The 27,296-nt window shown below is 45.7% G+C and overlaps 2 protein-coding genes across 3 annotated transcripts in view; both read right to left on the bottom strand.

Annotated features, from left to right (window-relative positions):
• Positions 1-8,817, bottom strand: part of LOC130358413 (sarcolipin-like) — a 161,404-nt gene extending 152,587 nt beyond the window's left edge. The window contains exon 1 of the mRNA XM_056561637.1: positions 8,797-8,817. The gene's annotated coding sequence lies outside the window, so the exon portion shown is untranslated. The remainder of the gene's footprint in view (positions 1-8,796) is intronic.
• Positions 1-27,296, bottom strand: part of SLC35F2 (solute carrier family 35 member F2) — a 48,156-nt gene that overhangs the window by 1,537 nt on the left and 19,323 nt on the right. For both annotated transcript variants that reach the window (XM_056561627.1, XM_056561626.1), the window contains exons 3-7: positions 16,600-16,727; positions 16,225-16,384; positions 9,909-10,065; positions 8,005-8,057; positions 820-974 (exon numbers count right to left, since the gene is read on the bottom strand). In XM_056561627.1, coding sequence (XP_056417602.1) covers positions 820-974; positions 8,005-8,057; positions 9,909-10,065; positions 16,225-16,384; positions 16,600-16,727 — 653 coding nt within the window. The remainder of the gene's footprint in view (positions 1-819; positions 975-8,004; positions 8,058-9,908; positions 10,066-16,224; positions 16,385-16,599; positions 16,728-27,296) is intronic.

Below are 27,296 nucleotides of genomic sequence, written 5' to 3' on the forward strand. Positions count from 1 at the left end.
GACAGAAAGGAAATTCAAATAGAAAAGAACTTCATCTGTAGTATACAGCAGCTGATCAGTACTGGAAGGATTAAGATTTTTAAATAGAATAAATTTACAAATCCGTTTAACTTTCTGGTACCAGGCGATTAAAAAAAAAAAAAAAAAAAAATGTTTTCCAGGGGAGTACCCCATTAAGCTTATAGTCAGCTTTAGGCTATGTTCACACGGCAGAAATTTTGTCGGAATATTCCGCTCGGACACTTTGCTGCAGCCTGTTCAAGGTTTCTGCGGATTTCGCTCGGAAATGCACAGCCGTCTATGGAGACGTCACATTTTCATGCGTTGCTAGTGCTGTCGCATCATATAAATGTGCGGAGTGTCCGCCCGTGAAACTTTCCGCACATATTCGGCCACGTGACCGTGGCTTTAGATTGCAACTGTAGAGTGATACACAAGCCTATTCTTTGTACATAAATCATAGATTCTTTGTAAATAGATCTCGTTCACATCATCTCTGAGCGCCGCTAAAGGGTAAAACAAAAAGACGAGAATTTAGCAGAGAAAAAAAAAATACTGTCCGGTATTTTTCTCCACTCAAATCCCCTAAAATAACGGATACCAGACAGACCCCATTCAAGTCAATAGGATCCGTCAGGTCCCAGCGGTGTAGGGGTCCATTCTGCACAAAAAAAATAAAATAAATAAGACCGGAAGGAAAACAGGGCTCAGCCATGATGTGAACTTAGCCTAACATACAATCACAGAATATTACAACAGGAGGACAAACATATGACAGAATGAAGTAAACAGCATAAAATACTGTCAGGTCATACTTACATTGTATCCAAATAAAAAGAGACCAAAGAAGAGGCTGTAGAAGTCAGCAGTCAGGATACCCAGGTTAACAGAGGTGGCACTAGTCACTCGTATCACAAGGGGCATCACACTGTACAGTCCGAACATGCAAAGGGCAAAAGCAGCAAACAGCAGACCTGCAATATAAACAAATACATATACTTTATTACGAGTCTGTATTACCAATGTTGGTCCTGGCCTGCCTAACCCATACTGGCAGCATCATAGAGGGCTTAGATGCTTTTTAGTTCAGGCCTCTAGACTGGTGTTTTCCAAACAGTAAGTCTCCAGCTGTTGCAAAACTACAACTCCCAGCATGCCCGGACAGCCAAAGGCTGTCCGGGCATGCTGAGAATTGTAGTTTTGCAACAACTGGAGATACACCGTTTGGATAACACTGCTCTAGACCTGATTTGTGTCCATAATACAAATGAAAAAACGTGTAAAAGTGGCCTAAAGATATATTCACACATTCGATTTTTTATTACTTTCTGCAAAATCCCTTTCTCTTAGTCTTCATTGGGGGACACAGACCATGGGTGTACCCTCTTGCCACTAGGAGGCTGACACTAAGAACCAAAAAGGGTCTGCTCCTCCTTGGCAGGCTATACCTGCCCACAGACAATGAGCTAGTCAGTTTAGGCACAAAGCAGTAAAGCTGGGCGGTATAACCAAAAATGTGTATCACTGTATTTTTGTAAGTTATGGCGGTTCCACTGTATTTTCCACTCCCCCCCCCCCCCCCCCCAATCATGTGACCCGTGGGCGCTGCAACCCCTTCCCCCCCCCCCCCCCCCCTGGTTTATCAGCCCAGCGATGTGCTGTCCCCCACATCGGGGAACTAATCATATTTCACCCGCGAGCGCTGCTTCTCTCCCTCCCCCCAAATAATTATTAGCCGCTGCACTGTACTATCCTGTGCCCGGGCTGCAAAAACAAAATAAACTAACTCACCTTCCGACATTCCCCGTTACCAGCCTCTGGGTCCTGGGGATGGGAATGTCACAGAGCCGTCAGCCTATTGCCGGCCGCAGTGATGTCCCGCATCGGCCGGTGATAGGCTGAGCGCATTGTCATGTAAGAAGCCAGACGGCTCCTTACATGACAGTGGGCTCAGCCTATCACTGACCGAGGAACTTCGGAAGGTGAGTTAAAGTTTATTTTTGCAGCCCGGGCACAGGATAGTACAGTACAGCACAGTGGCTGATAATTATTTGCTTTGCGGGGGGGGGGGGGGGGGGGGGGGAGAAGCAGAGCTCGCAGGTGACATATGATTAGTTCCCTGATGTGGGGGACAGCGTAGCGCTGATAATTCATTGGGGGGAGAGAGAAGCAGAACAGTGCCCGCGGGTCACATATGATTAGTTCCTGCTGCGGCTGATAATTCATTAATTCGAAGGGGCGGGGGAAACCGGTATTGCTATAAGGGAAAAATTCATGTCGTGCAGGAAAAATTCGGTATTCGGTTCGAACCGGTATACCGCCCAGCACTACAAAGCAGTAAGAGGAACCAGAACAAAGTCTGAAGGACCCCGAACAAAATGGAAACAGAAGAACCCCGCCAACAGGCAACAACAACCACCCTGGAAAAAAAACACCAGAAATGGGAGGGAGCTGTGTCCCCCAATTAAGACTAATTCTACGATCAGTAATAAAAAATCTACTTTTCTCTGGCGCTTCATTGGGTGGGACAGACCATGGGATGTCCCAAAGAAGTCCCTAGGGCGGGGGGGGGGGGTGGAAGAAGAAAGGGAACACGATCAGTCGGAAGGCTGAGCCACCGCCGCCTGCAGCACCTTGCGGCCGAGCGCCGTGTCCGCCGCAATGGGAGAACATGTGTAAGAAGAAATGGGAGAACATGTGTAAGAAGACCACATAGTGGCCTTACACACATGGAGGGCCTTACACACATGGAGGGCCTGACCCTGATTACGGCCCTCAAAAGGAGGAACCCACGGAACGGTAGAGTGAGCCGTAACCCGGAAGGGGGACTCTTCGAAAGATGGCCACCTTAGAGGCCTGAAGACCCTGACGCCTACCCTCCAGGATGACAAAAAGTGAATCCGATTTATGGAAGGATGAGGCAACAGAGAGGTACATGCGAACGGCATCCACCACGTCCATACGGTGAAGAGACCACTTCCGGGAGTGAGAAGGAGCTCCACAAAAAGGACAGAAGGACAATGTCTTCCTTAAGGTGGAAGGAGGAAACCACCTTTGGAAGGAAAGAGGGGACTGGACAGAGAAAGGATGGCAGCAAGAGAGAGCACCGCAAGCTCCTACATGCGCCGAATAGAGGTGATAGCGACCAAGAAGGCCACCTTCTAGGAGAGAAGGGGAACCTCCCAGGAGGGGCTCAAAGGGAGAATCCTGCAACGCCCCTAAGACCAGATTGAGGTCCCAAGCTGAGGTGGGAGAACGGTATGGAGAAGCCATGTGAGCCACCCCCTGAAGGAAAATACGGAAGTGAGAATTAGAGGCAAAAGGCCTCTGGAAAAGAAGAGACAGGGCCGACACCTGACCCTTAATGGAACCCAGCGCCAAGCGGGACTCCAGGCCGGACTGAAGGAAGGCCAGGAGAGCTGGAAGAGAGAAACGCATGGGAGGAAGGCTACGATCCTCACACCAACAAAAATAAAGCCGCCAGGTGCGATAGTAGGTGTGGGAAGAAGATGGCTTATACAAGCACAGATCATGGTACGAACAACCTAACATGAGAACCTATGAGCCCTCAAGACCGTGAAATCAAGAACATGCCGTCAAACGAAGAAGAAGAGAATCCAGGTAAAGAAGATCCTGGCAGTCTGGAAGGCGCTTGGGAGCATCCACGACAAGGTTCACCACCTCCGCATACCATGCGTGCCGAGGCCAGTCCCGAAAGACCTGCACGCCCTTCCCTGCCTTGATCTTGCGTAGGATGCCGGGAAGAAGAGGGAACAGGTAGGGAAGAGAGAAGCTCCCCCACGGAACCACCAACGCGTCTGCTGCCACGGCGAGAGAATCCCTGGATCTGATGACGAAACTGGGAACTTGTCAGTTTAACCGGCACGCCATGAGGTAGACGTCCGGGGTCCCCCAGAGTCTGCAAATGTCAGTGAACACCTCGGGGTGGAGGGCCCACTCCCCGAGATCTGTGAAGGTGCAGCTGAAAAAATCCGCCTCCCAATTGTCTACGCTTGAAATGTGGACTGCCGACAGAATGGGTACATAATGTTCGGCTCAGGAGAGAATCCTGGCCACCTCTACCATCGCCGCCGCACTGCGGGTCCCGCCCTGCATCGTGGTGCTGTTTGTCTGAATCTGGACCAGAAGTTTGCGAAGGAGAGGCTTCCTGTGGAGAAGACAGAGGAAGATGGCCCGGAGCTCCAGAATGTTGACCGGGAGACAGGCCTCAGATGGGGGACCAAAGGTCATGGACTATCGTGTCCAAAAAAATCCCCACCCATTGATCAGGATGGCATCGGTCATCAGGACCTGCCAGTGGACCGTCAGGAAGGAACGCCCAAGAAGAATGAGGGGAGACCGGAGCCACCATAGGAGGGAGCAGCGAACCCACGAGGAGATAAGGACCCTGCGGTGGAGAGACAGGGAAGACCGATCCCAAAGAGCCAGTATGGCTAACTGAAGGGGACAGCAGTGAAACTGTGCAAATGGAACCCCTTGTATGGCCGCCACCATCCTCCCCAGCAGCTGCATGCAAAAACGGAGGGAGACTGGACGAGAGTGGCGGAGAGTCCTGCCCCCTGCCCTCAGAACAAGACGCTTGTCCTCGGGCAGAGACACCGTGGCAGAGGCTGTATTTAACATGAGCCAGAGGAACTCCAGGGATTGGGACGGAACCAAGGAGGACTTGGCGATGTTGACAATCCAGCCAAAGCAAGACAGAGTGTGGGGGGTGATCTGAAGACTACCAATTCTGCGCGCTATAGGGTGCCTTGACCAGAAGGGTGTCCAAATAAGGGAGGACGGTCACCCCCTGGAATTCAGGACCACCACAACTGCCGCCAAGACCCTTGTGAACACATGAGAAGCAGTGGCAAGCACAAAAGGGAGGGCCACGAACTGGAAATGTCCCTTGGAAGCAGCGTAGTGGAGAAACCACTGATGAGGCGGATAAATGGGCACGATTCCATGGAGGCAATGACTGACCTCAGGAACTCCATCCAAAAGGGTCTCAAGCAGAGATGACGATAGCGACATTTGAGGTCGAGGATGGGACAAACAGACCCTCCTTTCTTGGGAACGATTAAGAGGTTAGAGTAAAACCCGAATCAAATTAGCGGAAGCAGAGGCAAAGCATTTGGCCACTGCCGGAGAGCTTTGCAGAGAAAATCCCCAGCAGAGGTGATATGGTGGCCAAATCAGCCAAGGAGTCCCAGACACAATGTCCTGACTCAGCTGAGAAGCCCAAGAAGAAAGTGCCTTTGTGACCCAAGTAGATGCAAAGATTGGCAGGAGGGCGGCACCTAACACCTCAAAGGCGGATTTGGAGAGGCCCTTAAAGGGGTACTCCGGTGCTTAGACATCTTATCCCCTATCCAAAGGATAGGGGATAAGATGCCTGATCGTGGGAGTCCCGCAGCTGGGGACCCCCGGGATCATGCACGCGGCACCCCGTTTGAAATCAGTGCCCAGAGCGTGTTCGCTCCGGGTCCGATTACCGGCGACCGCAGGGCCGGCGGCGTGTGACGTCACGCCTCCGCCCCCGTGTGACGTCACGCTCTGCCCCTCAATGCAAGCCTACGGGAGGGGGCGTGATAGCTTGCATTGAGGGGCGGAGCGTGACGTCACACGGGGGTGGAGGCGTGACGTCACACGCCGCCGGCCCTGCGGTCGCCGGTAATCAGTCCCGGAGCGAACACGCTCCGGGCACTGATTACAAACGGGGTGCCGCGTGCATGATCCTGGGTGTCCCCAGCTGCGGGACTCCTGCGATCAGGCATCTTATCCCCTATCCTTTGGATAGGGGATAAGATGTTTAAGCACCGGAGTACCCCTTTAATGCGCCTGTCAGACGGTTCCTTGAGAGAGAGGGTGGTGGTGTTGGACAGCCGGGACACCGGAGGGTCCACAGTAGGAGAGGAGGTCCACTTAGAGACTCGATCCTGCAGGAACTGGAAGAGGGTTAGCAAACTTTTAGGGGTATGGAAATGCTTCTCCGGATGTTTCCAAGCCGCGTCTAGTAGATAGTCAAATTCAGCATGGGAGCTGAGCACCTTTGTAGGTTGATGAGAGCAGCGGAAGGAGACCTCAGGAACAGAGTCCGTGGCTACCGTGTCCTGCAGATGGAAGGTGTCCTTAATAGCGACAATGAGGCTGTCCACCACATCAGAAATCCTGGAAGGTTCATCCACATCAGAGGCATGGTCAAAGTCAGATTCTGGGAGTTCGCCTGGAGAGAGAGAACGGTATGAGGGTGACCTGGAGGAAGGCACCCCTGACCGAAGGCTAGTTGTCGGGGAGAGAGACCAACGGTCAGGAGCACCAGAAGGGGCTCTAGGAGATCTGGGACATACTCACATACCCACATTTCCGCACATACCCACATCTGCACTGAAGCCATACTTGGCTAGTAGACTTCAGCCCCAGCTTTTGGCCCCACTGCATCAACCAGGCCAAGGGCAAGGTGAGAAGGGGGCACAGACCCAAGACACGCCGCCAGGTGCTGGCCGGTGGCGACCAAGAGGCAATGAAACAGATAGGTTAGTGTCATGCTCCATGTCGCTTGTGTGGGTAGACAGGGGAGGCTGAGGAGCCATGGATAGTATTCCTGCCTCCCTACCTAGATAAAAACAAAACAAAAAAGAAGAGCTCCAGACCTGTGTCTGCCTCCTACTGACACTAAGCTAAAACGGATTAGCTCATTGTCAGTGGGCGGGTATAGAAACATAGAATAGTGTCGGCAGATAAGAACCGTTTGGTATAGCCTGCCGAGGAGGAGACGACCTTTTTGTTCCTTAGTGTCAGCCTCCTAGTGGCAAGAGAGTGTATACCCATGGTCTGTGTCCCCCAATGAAGCGACAGAGAAAGTGCACATATGTTTTGTAATGTAGTAAGTGGTTGTATGGTTTACTTTGTGGTCAGTTACCGGACAAAACCATGTAAAACCACACATTGTTTTTCTGTTGCTTTTTCCACACCTGATCTGCTATGTGTGAATACACCGTGTGGCTTTATGTACGCTTAGTTTTTTCTTTGAACTTTTACACTAAAAAAAAAAAAAAAAACTGTTTGGTTTTCATCCATTTGGTCCGTTTTTTTTTTCTTATTTCCACTTTTTTGGCCGAAATAACGTCCATTAATCCCTGATAACAGCCGTTAACCCCTTAAGGACCAGAGAATGTTTTGCACATCTGACCACTGTCACTTTAAGCATTAATAACTCTGGGATGCTGTTACTTATTAATTTGATTCAGATAATGTTTTTTCGTGACATATTCTACTTTAACATAGTGGTAAATTTTTGTCGATACTTTCATCATCTAAGTAAAAAATTCCAAGAGGTCTTGAAAAATTGGAACATTTAGCATTTTTCGAAATTTCCCATCTGCAACATATTGGGCTGTATGTACATATCCCATTTTTGGCATTTTGCCTGATGGAAGAATCAAAACATGATGGGGGTATTTATGAAGCCTTTTACTCAGGTTTTCCTGGGTAAACTTATCACAATATTTTGGCACTCTATTTTGGCAACTTTTCGCTTGCAGTGATCAAGGATTTATGAAACTGCAACTTTTTGAAAAAGTTGCGTACTTTGGCGCATAGCACCCAAAAGGGCGCAAATCACCACCAAATAAAAAACAGCATACAAACTAAGCGTGGACAGCATTATAAGTACTGATGTAAGAAATGTGATCAGCACCCGATTCATCACATGACCTGCACCATGTGACAAGTTTGGTGCAGGTACACAGTTTCCACCACATGAATTACTGGAGTAAAAAGACTTGCGCCTACACCACTTTTCATGAATACTCCAGAATTATCAACGGATTGCCTGCTGGACCTACCACGACCAGATTATCGCCAGCACCACCACATGGGACAACCCCTTTGGTGATAATACAGTATAGGTAAGAAGTAGGCAGCCCTAATGCTTTGGTGTGAATATATCATATATAATATTATTAATAATAAACGTAAGGCAGTGAGCGCAGTACTTACCGACTTTCCAGTCCCACACAATGTTGCCGATAGCATGATATTCTACAGCCATCCTTTAAAATAGAAGGGAGAAGGACATATCAGACATTTACAGAGAACACAAAATAAAACATGCCAGGAACAACGCCAATATTACACAAACACTTTTTTCCCCCTGCCTTTTCTTTTCTCCCATAGATTTTTTGTGACTTTGGAGAATTAGCCCCCAAGCCTAAAAACACCACAAAAGGGTGAGGGGGGGGGGGGGGGGTGAATAAGCCATTGGGTCTGGTGTTTCACATTTTCCTACTAACCCTTGTCCTCAGCACTACGTGATGTACCAAGTTTTCTTTTTTATTTTGTAGAAAAAACACCAAGGGGGTCATTTATTATTGTGCAGACTGGGGTTTACGCACAAATTGGAGCTAATGTGGAGCACTCTTATGCACCTAGGAAACCATGGCCAGAAAAACTCCCACTGGATTCGCAGCCACAGAAAGTCATATACGCTGGTTAAAGTTGCACACATTGCGGCAGTTTTGCAAATATATACAGTATATACTCCGAGTTTTTCAGCACGATTTTTCGTGCTGAAAACGCCCCCTCGGCTTATACTCGAGTGAACTCTCCGCCTGTCAATCCCTTTCAGTGGGCTTCAACCTGCGGACCTCCAGATGTTGCAAAACTACAACTCCCATCGGCTGTCCGGGCATGCTGGGAGTTGTAGTTTTGAAACCTCTGGAGGTCCGCAGGTTGAAGACCACTGCGGCCTTTGTCATCATCCAGCCCCTCCGCCTTTAGTTTTCTACTTACCTCCCCTCAGTGGGAAGGAAGGGTGAGCTGGTCCGGGCCATCTGTCATTCCAAGCTGTCCATTTTCCCCGGGGGGCCCTCTTCTGCGCGCTCCGGGCCTGCCCCGGACTAGCGACGTTCATTCGCAGCCTACGCATGAACGTCCCTGTGCGACGTCGTCAAGGCAATGTCACTAGTCTGGGGCAGGCCCCCCCGGTGAAAATGGACAGCCTGGAACAACTAACCCTCCCCACCGGACGGTACCTGCAGCATAGATGGCCTGGACCAGCTCACCCTTCCTTCCCACCAAGGGGGGGCGAGTAGAAAACTAAAGGGGGGGGGGGCTGGATGATGACGAAGGCCGCAGTGGTCTTCAACCTGCGTACCTCCAGAGGTTTCAAAACTACAACTCCCAGCATGCCCGGAGAGCCGAAGTCTGCAGGTTGAAAACCATTGATGAAGGGATTGACAGGCGGTGATGATGAAGGGGGGGGGATGATGTATTTCCCACCCTAGGCTTATAGTCGAGTCAATAACTTTTCCTGTTTTTTTGGGGGTGAAATTAGGGGCCTCGGCTTATATTCGGGTCGGCTTATACTCGAGTATATACGGTAGGCCCATTTAGGCCTTGATTCCCGCCTTATTCTTTATTCCCGCCTTATTCTCTTGTCTCTGGCACTAGTTGTCACTCAGCTTTCTCTAGAACACTCTGCAGGAGATTTATCACGTCTTGTGCAAAGGAACAGGAGAGCAATTGCCCCTAGCAACCGACCAGATTACAGCTTTCATGTTTTCAGGGGCCATTTTAAAAAATATAATAAAAATGAAACTGGGAATCTCATCAGTTGCTATGGGCACCTGCCTCACAGTTCCTTTGCCCAAGGTGTGACAAATGTTTCCAATAGGGGCTAAAAAAAGTCTTTCCCTTGTTGCCCATTGCAGCTTTCATTTAATATTATGCTTTTGAAAAGTGAAAGCTGTGCCGTGATTGGTTGCTAAGGACAACAAGAGTCTTTTATAATCTGCCCCATAACCTAAAATAGCGTCAAAAGGCTAAATATGTAACAGTCACAGATAAAGGAATAGACTATGAACATTATATACATATATATGTATACACACACAGGCCCTTACAGTTGTATACCACTGGCAAAAGTGCCAAAGAGGCCCAGCATCCCCAGGAACTCCTCACGGGTCAGGTTCTTCACTATATATTCTTCAGAGACATTGGAGATGGCGTACAAGCAGGCACCCAGGATTACCAGAGCATCACCGATCAGCATGTCACTGGCTGGAAAGAGAACAAACATTTCAGGAAGGGCCCATTAACCCTACGTATTTTCCACTACAGAAAATATGGTGCAGCAGCCTCCCATTGTTTTCAAATAGATTCTGCTGCACCACAACGGATTAACCGTGGCGGATGATCTACCACCGAAATTCAGACCCCAGATTCTGCTGAAAAAAATTTACATATTCAGTCTATTAGCAGAATGCATTCAGAAATGCATTGCAGTCTATGGAAACTGCATACTTTCGAACGGAGATTCAGTAGTGTGAATAAGCCCTAAGGAAATATGGCCATAGCTATTACAGGACCACTGTATATTAAATGGCATTTACTGGGGTTTTCCAATTACAGTAATTTTTTTTTTTTTTTAACCATTTTTAAGATTCTGCTTGCAGTCATTGAATGGAAATAAAAAGGATTGTCTGGATTTGCTATAATTGTAGCAAACTCTCAGCTGTCAGATGCAACAGTTATTGAATATAAACAAGAAAGTTCATTATACAATGAACAACTATACTTCCATTATTATATAGTGCCTAACCGTATTTCCATCAAACGCAACCCACTGCAGCCTTGAGAAGACAGACAATTTTCAATTTTTCCTCCTCACCTTTTCAGAGGCACACTTTCATTATTTTTATTTTGTGTGTGTGTGTGTGTGTGTGTGTGTGTGTGTGTGTGTGTGGGGGGGGGGGGAGGGGACACAATGTTGCGTCCTTTGGGGTGTGTTTGTTTCTACGCAGTTCCCTTTATGGTAAAAATGATGTGTTCTTTATTCTGTGAGTCAATGTGATTAATACGACACCCAATTTATATAGCTTTTAGATTATCTTGCTACCAAAAAAAAAAAATTTGTCCTTTTCTAACGCCTATTTGTTTGACACTTTTCAGGTCCCCATAGTGGACGTTGATATGCCATCATTGGATTGCATTCACTATACAATGCTATTCTTGTTGCATGGCATTGTACAGTGTGATCAACACTATATTGGTGTGACGATCTGGCGGCAGGAGTAGGGTAAGGGTACCTCCATCGCCATTTTAACTCTTTGGACCCCAGCGATCGTGCCGCACCACCATACCCCCGGCACCTGTATTTTCTTCTTTTAGACGTTACATGCCACGATCTTCATTGATTACAACGTCTAAAGCAGTGTTTCCCAACCAGGGTGCCTCCAGGTGTTGCAAAACTACAACTCCCATCATGCCCGGACAGCCTTTGGCTGTCCGGGCATGCTGCGAGTTGTAGTTTTGCAACATCTGGAGGCACCCTGGTTGGGAAACACTAGTCTAAAGGGTTAATGATGGAATCCACACTGTACATCATTAGCAGTGAGTGCCTGGCTACCAATAGTAGCCTTAACTCACCGCCTGTGTAGTGAGCACTGCTCCTGCTCTCACTTCATAGACACTTAACGCTTCGAGATGTACAAGTACAGCGCATGCATGGGATATGACCAGCATTGTAAGCTATGCCTGGCCTGTCTGTCAAAGAGAAGGGGGGAGGTGTGGGGGGGGGGGGGGGGGAGTTGATTTCATGCTGAGAGGCGATGTGGCCTCCATGACACTGGAATGGAACATAAGGGTAGGGTCACACTTGGCGGATCCGCCGATGACTGATCTGCCTGTGTTTCTGCTTGTCTCAGCAATCTGCACGAGCACACACACAAGGATCTGCGTGACTGTAGTAAACTGCGCTCGCATGCGCAGTTTACTCACAGAAATGGCGGCCGCTCCTATGCTAGTGAGCTAGGCAGTGAGCGGCCGCGAAGCCTGAGAGTAAACTGCGCATGCGAGAGCAGTTTACTACAGTCACGCAGATCCTTGTGTGTGTGTTCGCAGCAGCGGATTGTGCTACAAGCGGAAACACAGGCTCAGCCAGGGGGCTCACTATAGGGTCGGGAATAAGACACACTGCAGATCCCTTATGTGTGACCCTACTCTTAAACTACTACATTTGTCAGAAAAAAAGTAGCATAATCTGTACTTTTTTTGTGTGCATTTTATCTAATAGTGCCAGTGGTTTAATAGCGGTTTTGTGTGTGACAGATTTTCTTCAGGCAGTCCTGTATGCAGTGATACACAGCAACATCCAGTTATCCCCCACATCAATACAGCACCTCCTTCTATTCTGACATATAGTTTACTATTGGCCGCATTAGCTTCATGGAGACAATGGACTCTGGGATCTTTCCTGGAGTTGCACAATATATGCCAGAACAGTTTCATCAGATCTTCTGCCTCATCATTCATACTTACGTTGCGGATATCATAAGGGTCTATTCACACGGCAGAATTTCCGCTTGCGGAATTCCACCTCAAATTAAAGCCCATAGACTTCTATGGGATTCCGCACTCCCATTTACACTTCTGAATTTCCACTTGGGGAATTCCACAAGCGGAAATTTAGACGTGTGAATGGGAGTGCGGAATCCCATAGAAGTCTATGGGGGAGATTTATCAAAACCTGTTGCCCATAACAACCAATCAGATCGCTTCTTTCATTTTTCAGAGGCCTTTTCAAAAATGAAAGCAGCGATCTGATTGGTTTCTATGGGCAACTCAGCAACTTTTCCTCTGGACAGGTTGGGATAAATCTCCCCCTATGGGCTTTAATTTGAGGGGGAATTCTGCAAGCGGAAATTCTTCATGTGAATAGACCCCCAAGTCTGCTGTTTATGATCTCTACATTGGGCACGGGCGGCCACCTGCCCCGACACCCATTCACTGAACGTCCTGTATGCCAGGTTGTATTGACTCCAAGTGCCAAATTTATTCTGTGTATAAATATATACAGATTCAGATAATGGCAGCAAGACAAGCATGGACAGGTTCATCAGGTTTACATGTCAGTAGTGACAAAGAATAGGGCCAGGTTCACATGATCTGTGGTTAAGATTTGCATTACAGATTGGATGCAAATGAGAAGAATTCAAAAGGAAACTTGTATGTATGTAACTAGATTTAAAAATTAAGGAGCCAAAGAAAAGAAAAAAAGACACTGGGGAAGATTTATTAAAATCTGTCCAAGTTGCTGAGTTGCCCATAGTAACCAATCAGATCACTTCTTTCATTTTTGAAAAGGCCTCTGAAAACTGAAAGAAGCGATCTGATTGGTTGTGTGTAAAGAAGGAATAAAGCATATCCACACTCACCGCCGGGTCAGGCTGTCGGAGCGCCTATATGGAGAGTCACACCGGACCGTAGATGCAGAGACGTTGCAGCGCTCAGAGGCTATAACTGGTTATTTCGCGCATTCGCGCTTCGTCCGGCCTCGAAGGCCGGACGAAGCGCGAAATAACCGGTTATAGCCTCTGAGCGCTGCAACGTCTCTGCATCTACGGTCCGGTGTGACTCTCCATATAGGCGCTCCGACAGCCTAACCCGGCGGTGAGTGCGCATACGCCTTATTCCTTTACACACGTTGTATACTATTCTATTTTTCGTTTATATCCTAGCACCACCGCCCAGGCTTTTCTTCATATGTTTTGGTCTCGTTGAGCTACATCCGTTTGACTTTCTATATTAACCCCTGAGATTCATACTAGCATTTGGTGCCTTCCTACACCTCTATTCACATTATCGGATTGGTTGCTATGGGCAACGCAGCAACTTTTCTTCCAGACAGGTTTTAATAAATCTTCCCCGCTGACTCAGACAAAATCTATCTGGTTTTACCCATAGAAACCAATCACAGCTAGTTAAGATTTAAAAGCTGAGCCATGATTCGTTGCTATGGGCAAAGCCAGCCAATTTTTGTCTGACGGATTAATAAATCTGGGCCATTGTAGCAAATTTGCTTCTGGCATTTATCAATGCAGGGGTGTGGAGATTAAAAGAAAAAAAAAAAAATAGCACAATCTACTTGTCACTCATGACAATCCACTTGTCCTGGTACACAAAATAATTTTAACCAAAATAGCATGTAAATAAGATCTTTATTAGTTTATTTAGTTTTTGCACTTTTGTTTTTTCCTCCTCAACCTATAATAGCCATAACTCTTAGTTTTCCATCTACAGACCCATTTGAGGGCTTGTTTATTGGGGGACTGACACTTTGTAATGACACCTTTTATTTTTCTAGAACATATGCTCCGAAACAAAAAAAAACAAAAAAAGAATTTTGCAAATTCCCAGTTTATTTTATTTTTTTACGCCATTCACCTTGTGGTCAAACTTGCATAATATTTTGATACTTTAGGTCAGCCTGATTACAGCAATACCAGATTTTAGTTTCTGTCATGTTTTACTAATTTTTAAAAAATTCTAAACATTTTGTGACCTCTATAACATTTACATTTTTCCGTACACTGAGCTGTATGAGAGCTAATTTTTTGCGCCGTAATCTGCTGTTTGTATCGGTACCATTTTGGTATTGATCAGACTTTTTGATCGTTTTTACTTCATTTTTTCTGTTATGAAAAGACACAATTCTAAGTTTGGTATTTTTTTTTATGTGAATGCCATTGATTGTACAGGACATTTAAGGACAAATTTAAATAGTTTGGACAATCGCGCATGCGCTAATTCCAAACATGTTTATTTTTATCATGTTAACATGGTTTTTGTTTATGAAAAATGGGAAAGGGGGGGGGGGGGGTGATTAAGAAGGATTAATTAGATTCCTCATATAGATCATTGAAGAAAGATCTCCGTTGATCTGTGCTCATTTGGTTGGGCTTCGTAAACTACTAAATTTGTCAGAAAAAAGAAGCATAATCTGTATATATATTAGGGGTGTGAATCGCCAAGAATTTGGCGATTCGATTCGAATCGCGATACCAGTGTGGCGATTCGATATATCGCGATATATCGCGATACCGTCTAGGTGACGATACATCGCGATATATCGCCCACCTGGGAGCACTCATAGTTCCCAATAGACTCCGCTGTCAGCTTTGACAGCGGCGATCTAGTACTCCGGTGCTCACTTTTCTCATGTTATCCCGTCCGGGCTGCAAAATAAAATAAAACGCACTTTATCTTACCTGCCAACGAGCCCGCGGAGCTCCGGTACAGGTGTTCGGTCCCCGGGCTGTATTCTTCTTACTTCCTGTTAGTCCGGCACGTCACATGGAGCTTCAGCCTATCACCAGCGGAGGCGGGACATCTCTGCGGCTGGTGATAGGCTGAAGCTCCATGTGACGTGCCGGACTAACAGGAAGTAAGAAGAATACAGCCCGAGGACCGAACACATGTACCGGAGCTCCGCGGGCTCGTTGGCAGGTAAGATAAAGTGCGTTTTATTAAAAATTCCACATCCCTAAAAGAATCGATTCAAAAATATTTTGAATCGATTCTGTATCGGCAAATGAAAAATCGCGATTATCGCGAGAATCGATTTTTTCTTACATCCCTAATATATATATATATATATATATTTTTTTTTTTTCCATTTTATCTAATAGTGCCAGTGGTTTAATAGCGGTTTTCTGTGTGACAGATTTTCTTCAGGCAGTCCTGTACTCAGTGATACACAGCAACATCCAGTTATCCCTCACATCAATACAGCACCTCCTTCTATTCTGACATATAGTTTACTATTGGTCGCATTAGCTTCATCAAATTCTCAATCAAATTCAGATCCGTGGCGGCAATGAGATGAGAGGTAAGCCCTCCGGCTACCTCCACAGTGGATCGCCCTGCCGTGATTGCCCTGCGGGGGGACGATACACCCCACTAGACCACCAGGGATGGTTAAAAGGTCCCTTTAGATCGCCGCCTTAAAAACTGACATCGGCAATCTAAAGGGTTAATAGCCAACCGCGGCAGGCCCCAGCTAAAGCAATCAGCTAGGGGCCGCCGAGTATGGAGCGGGCTTGAGTAAGCCTTAAAATTAGAGGTCTGGTGTGAGGTGCAGAACTGCGTTCATTCTGCACCTCACACCGGCCCTAAGTTCATGTCCCGGGCGTCGGGCAATAGGATTTCCACATCCATGCAATGACAACAGAAATAAGCATAAGAAAAATGTAATTTGTTGTGTAGAAATAAGGCTTGAGGAAAAAAATGTCAATAGTTTTTTGGGTGTCAAGCAATGGTAAAATCCCTACTTTTCAACTTATGTTAAACTGCTTTTCAGTTTTCTTTAACAACCAAAAACCCATTTTCCAAACAGGTCTATAGAGCCCATAACAACCAATGTTTTATCATGTAGCAAACCTCTGCCTTCTTCTCTTCCGGACAGCACGTCTGCACCGACCATGGTCCCAACACCCAACAGACAGACCGCAACAGCAATATAATGGATCAGTCTGTATCTCGAGTGAAGAATAAACCAAGAAAGAACCATCAGAACAGGGATCCCAACACAGTCCAGAAGCTGAAAGAAAGATGAACAAAACAATATTTCACAAAATGAAAAAAATAAAATAAAAATGTATATTCATACCCAAGGCCCCAGTGCTGCAAAGTCAAGTGCTAATCACTAAGCCACATACCACCCTTCAAAATGGACAACTTCACCCCATTGCACTGCTATTATGATACTGAAGGACATGGAGCAGAGAAAGAGACAATTAGACTATTTGTTATTACCTGGACACTAGTGATGGTTGTGAACTGATAAGCCTTCACGATAGAATAGTTTGCTTCGACATCAACGATAGCCAACAGCAGATACTTCCACCACTTATTCCTCAAAATATGTAACAGTCCATTCTGTCCTGTAACAAAGACCACAAATGTTCAGACATCCCTGGTCTTATCTTTCCACTCATTTTACTTTTCACATCGGTCTATCGGAGAACTCTGTACATCTGGGTAACTCTTGTTTAGAAATGCAGGACCTTGATAGGGGTAAAGTGATCTGAAGATGTCTCCAAGACACAGAGATAACAATCAAGTAAAAGGTGAATTCAAGGTCCAGAAAGCATGGAAGAGCTGCAATAATAAGCAAATGTAATAATAATATATATATATATATTTTTTTTTTAGATGAACTTTTGTTATTGACCAAATTCTTATTTTCCACCCTAATTTGCAAATAAATTCTTTAAAAATCAAGTGATTTTATGGATTTTTTTTTTTCTCATTCAGTCTCTCATAGTTGAGGTAAACCTATGATGAAAATTACAGGCCTCATCTTTTCAACTGGGAGAACTTGCACAATTGGTGGCTGACACTTGATACTTTTTGCCCCACTGTGTGTAATATATATATCGCCCAACACTGGGACATGCTTTGGGCTAGCAGAGCCGGACAGACGACCCAGCAACGCTCAGGGTGCAGGCTACTGACTCGAGCCCGCTCCATAACCCAGCGGCCCCCACCTGATTTCAGTAGCTGGGGGCCGCCGCTAATAGCCGTAGCATTTGCCCCCATCTAAGTTGAGTATAGCGTCAACAGGGCTGACATTAACCAACCCTGGGCTAGTCTACTCTAAGGGTACGTTCAAACACTAAAGGGTAGACACACTAAAGATTTCAGCAAAGATGTATCAAGTAATCTGCAGTTTTTCCACACCAAAATTTCTGCAAAGTGTACATGTCAGAAGCTTTGATCAATATGGGTCTTAGTGCTCAGACCCTCACTGATCATTAGAACAAGCAGGGAAATATGTTCCATAACACACTTCACCCCCCAACTCGCAGCGATCTCCGTCCAACTTCACTGCACAACCCCATACACATAGAATACAGCCATAGGGGTGGGGATTGGTAATCTAAGTACAGAGACCCAGTCTGATCAGAACTTGAGATTTTTCTTTTTTTTTTTTTTACTATGCAAGGGACACTTTAAATACATAGTTTTTCTGGTTTTGGTGAAAGCACTGCGTATCCACCCTGTGTAAACATAACCTAAGGTTGGTTTCACATGCTTATTTCTTCCAGTTATTTGCTGAAAGGACTTATAGCCAAAGTAAAAAAGGGAAAAAAAGCAAAGGGGGGGCTCAAGCAAAATACAAATCAAGTTAAAATGGGGTGCTATCCGGCATAGAGAACACACAATTTGAAACAAGAAAAAGCTGAAATGCCACAATGAACACACACCCAATACACAATATGATGCAAAAGTACAAGTTTATTAACACAATATGCAAATATCCAAAAAGACACAGTAAAAACATTTAAAAAGGGCTACATAGAGCCACTCTACAACAGTGGGACCTGTGAAGATCACCACTGGACATGACACCCCTGAGGAAGTCACATTCGGTGACGGAACGCGTGGGGTTTTGTTCCTGTGGACATGGGTTAATCGGGTTATCTCCCCTTCCTTCCTCCGTCTGTGGCCTGTATATTGTGGCGATTCTTTGCACAGCACATTATTCTTTGTTCCATCTACCTTTATACACCTTAACTTTTTTTGCAGCACTGTATTGTTTATTATACATTTGACTCATTACAATTCATTCTGTTATTATTATGTTTTGGTGTTTGCATTACCTTGGTGTATCTTTTCATTGTTTGGGCCACAGCCATTGGTCAGGTTATGGGGGCCCTTACTTGTTTCACCCACGTCCAGTGGTGATCTTCACAGGTCCCACCATTGTAGTGTGGCTCTTTGTAGCCCTTTTTTAATGTTTTTACTGTGTCTTTTTGGATATTTGCATATTGTGTTAATAAACTTGTACTTTTGCATCATATTGTGTATTGGGTGTGCGTCCATTGTGGCATTTCAGCTTTTTCTTGTTTCCAAAAGTAAAAGGGGGCACTCACAGTAAAATAAAAAGGTGTATCTGTACTTATTTAAATCAAAATCTACTGAAGAAGGGACCAGGGAAAGCCCCAATGATCAAATTCAACACAAGCGCCAGCATCAAAGTGTAACAAAACCCTTCTAAAATCTCTTGTCACAAACCACTTTTGACAACTGAATTAAACCAACAATCCAAAGACAAAGGCACCGGCACTGTAGCTTCACCTGCACCAATAGCAACCTCGAAGCACCTGGGATGCACTTGTGTACCCGCAATAGGAACCATAGTGGTGCTCACGTAGAAATAAAGTCCATTAGAACTATAAAATGTACAGAATCTGATACGGAGCAATCACCCAATTCCTTCCGGTTCCAGTATACTTCCAAATGCTGTCCTCTTCGGGTGCCAGCGGGGAGGCGGTGGTAACAGGGGAGTTCAGACTGTGGCCACGGACCGCATCACGCCACTTGGCACTTAGTCAGGCCGAACGAAGCACCGAGCGGCGTGATACTGTCCGTGGCCAGCGTCTGAACTCCCTGTTACCACCTTCCCACCGGCACCTGAAGAGGACAGAATTCGGAAGTATCCCGGAATCTGAAGTGATTGGATGAGTGCTCTGTATCACATCATGTATGTTTTACGCTTTTCACAACTACTGTGAATCCAGCCAAATGAAATTCAAGGTCAACAATTCAACCACGAGGACGAAAAACGTCACACGTAGGCCGAGCTGATTGAATACTAAGCGTGCTCACTCAGCTCCCCAAGGAGACTTCTCTTTCTGGCAATGGCCACTCATGTTAGGGAAACTGAAAAAGGAATCAAAACCTCAGACCGGGTATACATCCTACAGGAGTACGGCAAAAGCCACATAGCACTGGTCAGATGACTTCTTATACAAGTTACATATATCTCAGCATGTATGAGCTATTGGCTATACATTGACTAGACACATATAAAATCAATCACAATACAGAGAAAAAGGATATTATGGAACTCCTCGCATTCCTTTAAGACCAATATGCGAAAAAACTGAGAGTAAGGATTATTTAGGTGCAGGAGGTCTGATATGAACAATATGGGATTCTTTATTAATCTTTTATTAAACTTATATTATCTTTTACAAACTTAAAGAATACATTTCATCTAAAAAAATATTAATATGTCATAGATTATTCAATATTAAACTGGTTTCTAATTTATTTTAATAAGAATTTTTGATTTCTTTTATATGTATTTTGTGTTTGAAAATCTGTCCACCAGGGATCTCCCTAGGAGTCAGTGGCCGCAAGCATTTCTATTGATTTCGGACTCATGCCGGCCTGGCAGTGAGTCCGAAATCACAGACCGCTGGCTGTCAATCAGACAGGCGGGAGCGCTGTGCTCACTCGCATACCCTGAGGGTCTCTGTGCACTGAGGGGGAGCAGGGCTCCGTGCACTGAGGACAAGGGGGGAGCAGGGCTCCGTGCACTGAGGACAAGGGGGGCTCTGCAAACACAGCCAAACAGCTCCAGCCCTGCATTCTGCCACGGATGTCAGCCATGCTGTTAGCGGACAGTCCCTGCGGCTGTGATCCCTGTTCTCTGCTCACAGCCGTGGGCAATGGGAGTGGACAGCGGGGCTGTATGGCTGGAGGCAATGAGGATCAGAGAGGTCTCACCTTCTCCCCTGCTCTCGTCGGCGAAGTGAGGGCAGAAGCAGTCGTCCCCCCCCCCCAGCAGCCTTCAGTGATGTAGCGCCAGCTGGGGAACGCCCACATCCTCCTGCCGGCCGCTCACACTATGTGAACAAGAAGAGAGGTAAGATACAGAGCTTTTTAAAGCTCTAAAAAAAATTAAGGGCAGGGGGGTGTTAGGAGTAGTTAGGGTATAGCCTGAGTTAGTTTAGAAAAGTTTATTTAGTGACAGACGATTGAAGAAAGAAAAAAAAAATTACTGCGGTGGCGCTGCCCAGGTGGATACAAGTATTTCGGACTCGGATGGTGTGGTGAAACATTTTATTTCTACATGAATTGGTCGTGCAAGACGCGTTTCGAGGGTAGAGCTTCCCTCTATCAATTGCATCCTTTATCAAGATGCAATTGATAAAGAGGGAAGCTCTACCCTTGAAACGCGTCTTGCACGACCGATTCATGTATAAATAAAATATATGTTTCACCACACCATCCAAGTCCGATCTTCTTGTATCCACCTGGGCAGCGCCACCGCAGTAGTTTTTTGCTTTCTGCAATCGTCTGGACCTCCACCGACTTCCGAAAAGTGCCTGGTTTTCTATGCAGGCTGCAGCCGAGGATTTCTCCAACCACCCCGCTACTCAGGGGTTCAATGCACAAAACCAAGCGTCACTTAATGTGAGCAATACTTCAGGGCATTCAGGACATTTAGTCCACGGAATTACACGAGGCGCCGTCCTCTATCTTTTTGTTCTCACCATTTCGTCTTCTATTTAGTGACAGGTACTCTTTAATGAATCTTCCATACATTCTATATGAAATTTTAATATATTCCCCAATTAATATTCAAGATATATAAGGAACATAGAACCACTCTATGTTTATGCACAGATCATTACATTTTAAAGCATGAACAAACTACAGATTGCTGGTCTTTTCTGTATATCAATTGAATATTGGTTTTATACCAGTCGTATTGAAGGAGTAGTATAGAGAAAGTTATCGTCATCCTGTTGTGCCCAGGCTGCAAAAAACTAAAATGAACTCCCCTTAATCCATTGCGCCGTTACAACTCTTCGGTCCGATCTCCTTCCTTCTTTTGTGTGCACGGATCATCATACTGCAGTCAGCATATCGTCAGCCGCAACGATGTCCCGCCTCGGCCGGTGATAGGCTGAGCACAGTGTCATGTAAGGAGCCTGGGCCCCGCCTTCTGCACAGGTTCCTTAAATGACACTACGATCAGCCTATCACCGGCCGAGGCGGGACATCGTTGCGGCTGACGATATGCTGACTGCATTGTGATGATCCGTGCACACAAAAGGAAGGAGACCGGACCAGAGGACTGAAGAGCTATAGCGGCGCAACAGGGGAACGGAGGAAGGTGAGATAATGTTTGTTTTAGGATTTTTTTGCAGCCCGGGCACAACAGGATGAAGATCATTTTCACTAGACTACTCCCTTAACCAAGCAGATATTAAACAGTTATAGATTGTTTTGAGCAGTATACAATTGTGTCATAATACTTTAATCAGCATTAGCTTGACTGATCAACTAAGCAATTTATATACAAAAATAGTAGAAAAGGTACATGCGGAGGCACAATTCACAGCATGGCCCAATACAAAAAAAATGCCAGCAAAATCCATAATCCAAAATATGTGTACACTAATGCAGTGGTGCTCAGAAAAGGCAAAAAGACAAAAATAATGTAATAACATTAGAAGAAATCCTCCACTCACTGAAACTATGTAGTGCTATCCCCGGATCTCCATGAAAGACACCTTAGACTGAACTACATAGTTGCAGAGTGTGCAGGATTTCTTCTAATGTTATTACATTAAGCAATGTATATATATTTTTATTAGTATTACAAAAATTACTGAACATTAGGTGGTGGCTGCTGTGAGACTATTTAGGGCCTATTTACCCTACATATTTCCCAAAGAAAATTCAGTTTGGAAATTCTAATGCAGCAGCCTCCCATTGTTTTCGATGAGATTCTGCTGCACCGTTCAGACTGCAGAATTTCCATGGTGGACGTTCCGCGTAAGGAATTCTAAATTAGGTCGGCCCTAGCGCCGGCTTGTTCTGCCGCTGCCTACGGAATCTCCACGCAGAAGAATTGTTCTGGGTAGAGATCCCACCTGGTGTACAGACACACCTTATATATCGCACTTTTACAAAATCCCATGAAGAATGGCACCAGTGGGCTGAAGAAGAGCTTAGACTATTTATCTATCCATTTTTCTCATCACAGTGACTCCTGAGACAAGACAAGGGTATAGTATGACATCCAGTACAAATAACCCTGTGTATCACACTGCCCCCACCGGCTTCCCTTCTCCCCATAGTGCATTCTGGTGCCATCTCTTAAAGGGGTACTCTGGTGGAAAACTTTTTCTTAAATCAACTGTTGCCAGAAAGTTAAGCAGATTTGTAAATTACTTCTATTAAAAAATCATAATCCTTCCAGTACTTATTAGCTGCTGAATACTACAGAGGAAATTATTTTCTTTTTGGAACACAGTGCTCTCTGCTGACATCCCTGTCCATTTTAGGAACTGTCCAGAGCAGCATATGTTTGCTATGGGGATTTTCTCCTACTCTGGACAGTTCCTAAAATGGACAGAGATGTCAGCAGAGAGCACTGTGCTCGTGATGTCAGCAGAGAGCACTGTGTTCCAAAAAGAAAGTAATTTCCTCTGTAGTATTCAGCAGCTAATATGTAGACATAATTTACAAATCTGTTTACATTTCTGGCACCATTTGATTCACACAAAAAAAAAAAAAAAAGTTTTACACCAGAGTACCACTTTAAGTGACACACATGCACCCAGACATCCACATGATATACTTAAAGTAAAACATATATTACCACAGCAGCGAGTGTGAGGCTCGTGTTCCCATTGGAGGCACTTTCTGCAGTGAACATGAGTGAGAATGAGCATTCTGACCGGTCTGAGGCTACACGGAGCCATATACAGCAAGGTTCGATGCCCTGTGTGTTTTGACACCTTTCTATTCTAGACAGCAGGAACTTTTCCTTCTATTTGTCCTATAGTAGCTCGTCTGTGTGATCGGACCAGACAAGCTAGTCCTTGCTCCCAACACACATTATCGGGCCCATCGTGCTGCCACTGATCCTTCTTGGACCCCTTTTGGTAGGAACACCCAAGAAAACCTGCCATCTTGCAGATACTCCAGCCATCTGGACATCGCAATTTAGACCCTGTTACAGGCTCTCAGATCCTAACTTTTGTCCATTGTCCCTCTCCCAACAAATAAACCACTTAAGGACGGAGCGTTTTTCTGTTTTTGCACTTTCGTTTTTGTTTTTTTTTCCCTTTTAAAAATCATAACTAGGGATCGACCGATCTAGTTTTTTTTAGGGCCGATACCGATACTCCGTGGAGGTTAGGGCCGATAGCCGATAACTTATACCAATATTCCGGTATAAATTAACGGCTATTTATACCCCCAACAATTCCCCCTCCCCCCCCGACGACACCGCTGCAGATCATTGATTTAAAGCGGGCACTTTAAATCAATGAACTGCAGCGGCTTTTGCGGTGCCAGAGACCACCACTGCTGCCCGCTTCTCTCCCCCTGCCTGTCCTGGGGTCCTGAGTCCTATCACCACCACACCGCCCCGGCCAGAGACCGCCGCCACTGCCCCATTGCCTCCCCCATCCCCAGTTTTATAATTACCTGTTCCCAGGGTCCACGCTTCTTCTGGCTCCTGCGGCGTCCTCCTGAGCTGTCATTATGCGCACTGACTGTGACGGCGCGTTGAGGACATCACTCGCCATTGCGCTGCGCAGCGCACAGCGTAACACAGGACGCCGCAGGAGCCAGAAATAGCGCGGACCCCGGGAATAGGTAATTATAAAACCGGGAATAGGGGAGGCAATGGGGCAGCGGCGGAGGCGGTCTCTGGCCGGGGCGGTGCGGTGGTGGGGGGTGCGGCGCTGTGCATTTTCGGATTATCGGCAAGGTAATTGCCGGTACCGATAACGTCCAAAATCGTGAATATTGGCCGATAATATTGGTCAAACCAATAATCGGTCGATCCCTAATCATAACCCTTTCAATTTTCCACCTAAAAATCCATATGGTGGCTTATTTTAATTCTACTTTGTATTGACGTCAGTCATTTTACTGAATAATCTACAGCGAAACGGAAAAAAAGTCATTGTGCGACAAAATGGAAGAAAACACGCCATTTTGTAAATTTTGGGGTTCCGTTTCTACGCAGTGCATATTTTGGTAAAAATGACACCTTATTATTCTGTAGGTCCATACGGTTAAAACGTAACCCTACTTATATAGGTTTGATTTTGTCGTACTTCTGAAAAAAATCATAACTACATGCAGGAAAATGTATACGTTTAAAAATGTCATCTTCTGACCCCTATAACTTTTTTATTTTTCCACGTATGGGGCGGTATGGGGGCTCATTATTTGCGCCCTGATCTGTTTTTAGCCGTACCATTTTTGTTTTGATCAGTTATTAGCGGTGCCATTTTTGTTTTGATCGGCCTTTTTTTTTATGGTATAAAAGGTGACCAAAAATACGCCATTTTGGACTTTGGATTTTTTTTTGCGCGTACGCCATTGACCGTGCAGTTTAATTAACAATATATTTTTATAGTTTGGACATTTACGCACGTGGGGATACCACATATGTTTATTTTTATTGATTTATGTGATTTATTAGGGAAAGGGTTAAATGATCTTTATGAACTTTTTTTTTTTTTTGCAATGTTGTAGCCCCCATAGGGGACTATAACATGCAGTACATTGATTCAATACACTGATCAATGCCATTGCATTCAATGGCAGGGATCAGTGTTATTGGCGGTTGATTGCTCAAGCCTAGATTTCAGGCTTGGAGCAATCAATCGACGATCTGACGCACAGGAGACAGGTGAGGGGGACCTCCAGCTGCGTCCTAGCTGATCTGGACATCGTGATTTTTATCGCGATGGTCCCGATCAGCCCGACTGAGCAGCCGGGATGCTTTTACTTTCAACTTTGATCGCCGAGTCAGTCTAAAGAGTTAATGGCGTTAATGGCATTAGCGTGGGTCCTAGTTGCTTATAGCAACTGGGACCTATTGGGTATGATGCACGCTCACCTCATGAGCGCACATTATATGGGGATGCGCATATGGACATTCATAAACGTCCATATGTGCTAAGGGGTTAAAGGATAAGTATCATGAAAAAAAAACGTATCCCCTATATTATCCTTTAACTTTCAAGAAGTGACTCTTCACGTTCTACCTCATATCCCTCTGTCACCAGATAATCCGTGTTATTCCCTTCACTAGGTTATGGTGGATTAGTATAAATATGAGGAGTAATCGAGCTGTATGGAATAAGTCAGTATTCACACGGCCGTCTGTCCCCGTTATGTTTCCTCTTTTGCAGGTTGTAAACGGATTCAAAAGGGTTTAAAAAAAACTCCCATTCATGTCAATGGGATTTTTTTTTTTTTTTTTTTACAATCCTTTTGCACCCGTCTGCACTCATTTCCGTTTTTTTATTTTGTTACGGCAGAAAAAAAGGGCACAAGCAGTATCTTTTCTTCCGTCCCCAAAAAAACGGAAGAAAACACAGATACAGTAAATTTAACATTGAAGTCTATGGAAAAAGGATGAGCCTTTAATGTCATCCATTTGCATCCGTTTTTTGGGCCGTTTTTACTTCTGAGCATGCTCAGAACAAAAAAAAAAATAAAAAATACCGTATTTTTCGTCCTATAGGACGCACCGGCGTATAAGACGCACCCAATTTTTAGGGGCAAAATCTAAAAAAATTAAGATTTTTAACCCAATAGTGGTCTTCAACCTGCGGACCTCCAGATGTTGCAAAACTACAACTCCCAGCATGCCCGGACAGCCGTTGGCTGTCCGGTCATGCTGGGAGTTGTAGTTTTGCAACATCTGGAGGTCCGCAGATTGCAGACCACTGCATAGGAGGTAATACTCACCTGTCCCCGCCGTTCCGGACCCGTCACCGCTGCCCTGGATGTCGCTCCATCGATGTCGCCGTGTCCCTGTCGCTCCGGAACATCTCTGCTGCCGGCCGGGTATCCTCGCTCTCCGTCGCCGCCATCACGTCGTTACGCACGCCGACACACGTACGCGACGACGTGATGACGAGGAAGGAGAGCGCCGACCATACAGGGGATCCCTGAACGGAGAAGACACAGAGGAGGCAGGTAAGGTCCCCCCCGGTGTCCTGTAAGCACTAACCCGGCTATTCAGTCGGGCTGTTCGGGACCACCGTGGTGAAATCACGGCGGTCCCGAACAGCCGGGTTAGTGTTACTTTCCCTTCAGACGCGGCGGTCAGCTTTGATCGCTGCGTCTGAAGGGTTAATACAGGGCATCACCACGATCGGTGATGTCCTGTATTAGCCGCGGGTCCCGCCCGTTGATGGCCGCAGGGACCGCCGCGATAGGGGTGTATTCGCCGTATAAGACGCACCGACTTTTTCCCCCCAGTTTTGGGGAAGAAAAAGTGCGTCTTATACGGCGAAAAATACGGTATATATATTTTTTGGGTTTATTAATGGAACAAAAACGGATCCAAACGGATAACATCCATTTGCATCTGTTATTGTCCGTTTTTAATTTTGAACGGAACGGGTCTAGACGGCCGTGTGAACGCAGCCTAAGATATAGGTTTCTTTACGAGACAGATTATGGCCCTAATTTACTATTGCAAACCCGACATACTTTATCGGGTTGTGTGCCAGAAATTCTGTCTGCGCCAGAATTTGCAAGAACCTGACTAACTCTCCAATGTACTAAGAAAACCCAAAAAGGGGCGTGACCATCGTGGTCACTGAAAAGGGGCGTGTTCCCGACATTTTCACAAAAAAAACAACATATTTACTAAGGTTTCCACA

The sequence above is a fragment of the Hyla sarda genome, chromosome 2 (genome assembly GCF_029499605.1).
Source record: "Hyla sarda isolate aHylSar1 chromosome 2, aHylSar1.hap1, whole genome shotgun sequence".
Taxonomy (NCBI): domain Eukaryota; kingdom Metazoa; phylum Chordata; class Amphibia; order Anura; family Hylidae; genus Hyla; species Hyla sarda.